The sequence below is a fragment of the Euprymna scolopes genome, chromosome 3 (genome assembly GCF_053919585.1).
Source record: "Euprymna scolopes isolate OS-2025 chromosome 3, ASM5391958v1, whole genome shotgun sequence".
NCBI classification, from domain to species: Eukaryota; Metazoa; Mollusca; class Cephalopoda; order Sepiida; family Sepiolidae; genus Euprymna; species Euprymna scolopes.
In genome coordinates this window covers 152,830-157,982 of record NC_136484.1, presented here as the reverse complement: position 1 = coordinate 157,982, position 5,153 = coordinate 152,830, and the positions used below count along the sequence as shown (strand labels likewise).

Genomic DNA, 5,153 nt, shown 5'->3' with positions numbered 1-5,153 from the left:
AATAATCAATCCTTACCTAAAAAATTCAGATGCTTAAAAAAGATTTGTATATTTTGAAATATCTTATATATTTCATTTTCTTAAGAAAATTGAAGCCTATGCAAGTCTAAGAACCCAGATTTATTCTGCAGATATGTAAACATATTTCCAAATTATATCAATTTATAGACCTACAGAAATATTTATTGAAGTATAGAAAAACGTGTATGTGTGAGTATGTATATCGGTTACCTATATATATGCTTTTCTGAGATTCACATATATAACATATTTGTAAAGTATATATGTTATATATAAAAAATATATGTATATATCTATATTCTGAAACTTTCTCGTTTTCCATCAACATGTCGTAGGCGTAAGTAAACATCTGTTCCAATTCCTTGCAGAGATTCTAACGTCAAATTACCACCAAGATAACGGGAAAAGGCACGCGAACAAGGCAGGCCAAAACCATAGCTGGAAAAGAAAGCAAAGTGAAATTCTATTAAATGGACAAATACATAATACAATTTAAAAGGTAGGTCAAATCTATAGCTAGAAACAAAAAGGAAATGCAGCTTGAGTTTATATAAAAAAAGGCAGATAAAAAATGTATATGAATTGGTTCAATGGTTATATTAAAGTTGGGATTATTTTTATTTTTAGTTTTTTACTCCTATTCACCTCAAACAAAGCATATCACCACTTGAACATAAAAAGCTACTATTTCGGGCCATGATTATGAAAGATGAGCAAGATATTAATTTACATTTCAACTTTTGTATAGTCAGGAAATTAGGTAACAAGAAGGGAATTCCAAAGCCTAGCAGTCCAAGGGAAGAAACTATTGGAGTAAAAACCTTTCTAGCATCTAGGGACCTTAAGTGAATGGGTATGATTTTGTTGCTAAGCAGGTTTGTCAGAAGTATGTACATCAAGGGGACACAAGTGTGATGAGTTTATCAGAGCACATTTCATTAAAATATTTGTAAAACAGGCACAGGAATACAATATTGCAGTGATAGGACAGTTAAGTTTAAACTTAGTTAAGATTCTTTTTTTGGACCCTATCCAAGAGGGAGAGACTAGTGGCAGCTGCACCAGCCCAGATGTGGTAAGAATACTCCAGACATGGGTGAATGGTGGCTTTGTAGAGGTACAGGATACTCTTAGGTGTGAGTAGTTTTTTAGCATAATAGAGAGAAGCCACTTTCTTTACAGCAACCTTGGCAATATCCTCAATGTATTTGTTCCAATTAATGTTGCCTGTGAATGTTAAGCCAAAGAGTTTGAAGGATGAGCTCTCAGGTAGGGTGTTATTAGTTATGGCTATGAGTGGTTGGGAAAGAACTCGTGGAACAACTAAAGCAGATGATTTGTAATGTGATGTTAAAATCATGAAATAACCTGAAAAGAATTTCAAATTTATATATATGCATGTGTGTGTGTGACCTTGTCTATCTGAGTAACTCCTCTGTCAACTTTTGGTCTACAGACTTGAAACTGAAAATATGTTTTAACAATTGCAATTTTGGAAAAGATACACATTTAGTCCACAATAAATTCCTGGAAACTGTGACAAACTGAGCAGCAAAATGTCTGTTTACACTACATTGAAATTACTGAAGGTTAGTACAGTCAGAGAAGCATAAATAGGAAGGGAGTTCCAAAGTCTAGCAGTCCAAGGGATGAAATTATTAGAGTAGAAGGCTTTCCAGCATCTAGGGATCTCAACACTGAAGAAATGGAATTTTATTGTTAGTCTGGAGTATGTATGTTGAGGGGGACTATGAGTATCAGGGCATATTTCATTAAAGTATTTGGTAGATGCGCCAACCCAAATATGGCAAAAATACTCCATGCATGGGTGAATTTTTTTTGTTTTTCCGATTTAAAAAAAAGTTATAATATTTAAACGGTTATTACGTTCACTTATTCTTTTTTCCGTTTTGTTTTGATTTACCCCCCCCCACACACACACACCTGGCCAACGCCGAGTACCCCTGCTAGTTTATGAATATCAGAATTTAATTAAGGATTGATTATAACACACAATAGCTCTACATTCTTGAACTATAGTGTGTTCTAATGAATCCTTGGACTTTTATTATTCCTGATATTTATAACCTCCCTGATAAAAAACAATAATGTAGAGCTAATGATATATACAGATTAAAACTAATTATAATTTTAAAATATTTGTGCTTTTGCTTTCATTTTTGAAGAATTCCACTCGGAACAAGAGGAGACAAAACCAAAACTAGAACTCTACTTCATCTTATTTTGATTATTAAGACTACTGTTCTACTCTCAAGTGTTATTCACATGTTTCAGTCAATGTAACACCAACCTTCTTCATGTATATCTTTGCCAAACTTGGAAATCTGCATGAAATTGTGAATAGAACCCTTTGTTTAATCTACACTGAAGATTGAACCTTAGACTTCCAGAAAAGTTTTTTTTTATTTTATTTTATTTATTGCATTTTCACCCCAAGCAAGGCACAGTGCCTGGGACGTACATTACACTTGAACTTCTGCATGTTAGTACAGGGTGGAATGATAAAATTGACACCCTAGAAAAGGCGACATGATTCCATTTCCGTTCGATGAAAACCGGTTTTCTTTTTTTGTTGCAGACCATCTACTAGTTGGCCAGTTGTGTACAAATCCCAAGAGCAATAGGAGCCTTCTATAATGCCTGAAAGTGACCCAATGTACAACGAGCGAGATCAAAGATGCACTGCTGTACAACTTATGCTCTCTACCTATCCAAGTTAAAACAACAGGACCATTGTCAGCACTCAAAATGCATCGCTGGATTGCCATGAATAACAGGAATGTGACCAAGGTAATGAAAACAAAGTTTCCGGTCACAAATATGGTCTCTGGTGTGGTTTCAAGTGAGGGCAATATCATGCCATCTCACATCTTCAAAGTTGGCTTAAAAGTTAACACCAAAGTGTATCTGGATGTGCTGAAGAGTGTGGTGATCCTCTGGTGCAATCGGGTGGCTGCTAGCAGACCCTAGGTGTAGCAGCAGGAGTCTGTGTCAGCTCATGTCCAAAGAGAACAGACTTGGCTTCAGAAGGAGTGCTGCGGCTTTGTACCCTTCTCTTACTGGTCCCCTTCCTTCCCCGACCTAAACCCATTGGACTACTTCATTTGATCATATATCGAGAACATCACCAACATGACTTCCCACAACACCAAAGCCAGCTTTAAAGTAAATCTGTAATGTTGTTTTCTTCAAGATGACATTTATCATTCCACCATGTACAGTCAAGAAAGCAGGAACCTGGAAGGAAATTCCAAAGTCTAGCAGTTCTGTGGAAGAGACTATTAGAGTTAGAAGGCTTTCGGGCATCTGGGGATCACTACTGTGTAGGGGTAGGATTTTGCAGCTTGTCGAGGGTATTTACATAGAGGGAGTACAAAGGCTTGCAGTTAGTTGGGGCACCTACCATTAAAATAGTTGTAAAACGGCAGGGTGATGCCAGATTTCATCAATGGGACAGAGGTTGAAGCCTAGCTGATAGTGCGGGTCCTATTAGGTTGGCGATTCTCTTTTGAACCTTGTCTGAAAGTGAGAGATTAGTAACAGATGCACCAACCCAAATGTGACAACAATACTCTATACATGGATGAATGGTGGCCTTGTAGAGATACAGGATACTCTCAAATGTAACTTGTATCTTTCAGACCTGAAAGTGTCACAAATATGGTAGTATTTTCATCTATGCTATTAGCATATCCTAATGTCATACTATGCGTCACATTTTACACTCCATCAATGGTACATCAGATTCCTTGTTTGAATTCTCATGATGTTAACCCTTCGACACTGGAAAATCAGATTCTGTGACCGATTTGCTATCCAAATTACTGGATTCCATTGGAGCGTCCAGTGCAGTTTCATGGCCTCTCTGTAGTGGGGATTTCTCATTCCTTGATAGACGCTGCCTGCAGATGTTCAACTCGTCTTTAATTCTATAAGAGACATCCCCAGTTTTTTCTAGTATTACATAATACAGCCTCCAGCACACATCAAGTTTCCTTCTCTTTTGGTGGTTTTTATAATAAACTAGATCCCTGATCTTGAACTCTACCTTTTTCGTTTTGTTAAGTGAATCTTTAATGCATTTCTTGTAAAGTGATTCCATGTTAATCATCACTATAGTATACCTTACGAGGTCTCAATATGTTATCTATTGGCAGAATAACATCAGTTATAGAGCAAGTAGTATGGTGAGAACTTTGTTGTCTCACTCACATGGAATCTGACAGCCACCAAAATCTGATTGATGTAAATATCCCACAACTGCTTGTTGTTCTCCATCTTATATATATAACACTAAGATATCAAGCATTGTTCTATGGAACCTTTCAACTTTCCCATTACTCTGAGTGTGATAGAATGATGTGGTCACATGATGTATAATAATAATGCTTTTTTTCATCATCTTAATATTTTTGTGCCCGTTATCTGTTAAAAGCTGGAGTTGTGTACTGAATCTGGAGAAAATCTTATCAATAAACAGATGCGCACTGACTTTTGCCTTGTTAAGGGCAGCTAAAGCCTCTGGCCAGCAACTGCACATATCTATAAATGTTACAATGTAAAGAGTTTTGGAATAGAGCCTGGAAACATCCAGTTAAGCAAAAGAAAAAGACAGAAATCACACTCCTGCATTGGCGGTTGTTGTCTCCTCAGATTTCTGGCTTGGCACGGAATACATTTACCTATGTATTCATTAACCTCCTGAAACAAACATGGCCAGAAATATTTTTGTTTAATGGCAGGAAATGTCTTTTCCATGTCCATGTGATCACTGTCATCATGATATTGAGCTAATACCCTTTTCCTAAGATGCAATGGTACATATATAATCTAACTAGTGGTTCACTGTCTGGTTGGAGACAAGTAATAGACTACTTTGTCCATTAATATCAACTTTTCTTATTCTATTTTGGATATTTTACTGTTTTCAAATTGTATATTCAAATAAAAAATTTTCTTATCAGCTTCTTCTTTTTTTTTCTTTTAAATAAAATTTTCACCCAAAACAAGGCACATTGCCACTGTAGTGTAAGGGGCTACTATCAGGGATATATATAAATATATTTATATATATATATAAATATATTTATACATATATATATAAATATATT

At 35.9% G+C, this 5,153-nt stretch overlaps 1 protein-coding gene across 2 annotated transcripts in view; it reads right to left on the bottom strand.

The window, feature by feature from the left end:
* Positions 1-217: 217 nt before the first annotated feature.
* The window catches only part of LOC145252663 (branched-chain alpha-ketoacid dehydrogenase kinase-like), a 145,674-nt gene continuing 140,738 nt past the window's right edge, over positions 218-5,153 (bottom strand). For both annotated transcript variants that reach the window (XM_080112439.1, XM_080112450.1), the window contains exon 12: positions 218-459. In XM_080112439.1, the coding sequence (XP_079968565.1) occupies positions 315-459 (145 nt within the window). In that variant the 3' untranslated portion in view covers positions 218-314. The remainder of the gene's footprint in view (positions 460-5,153) is intronic.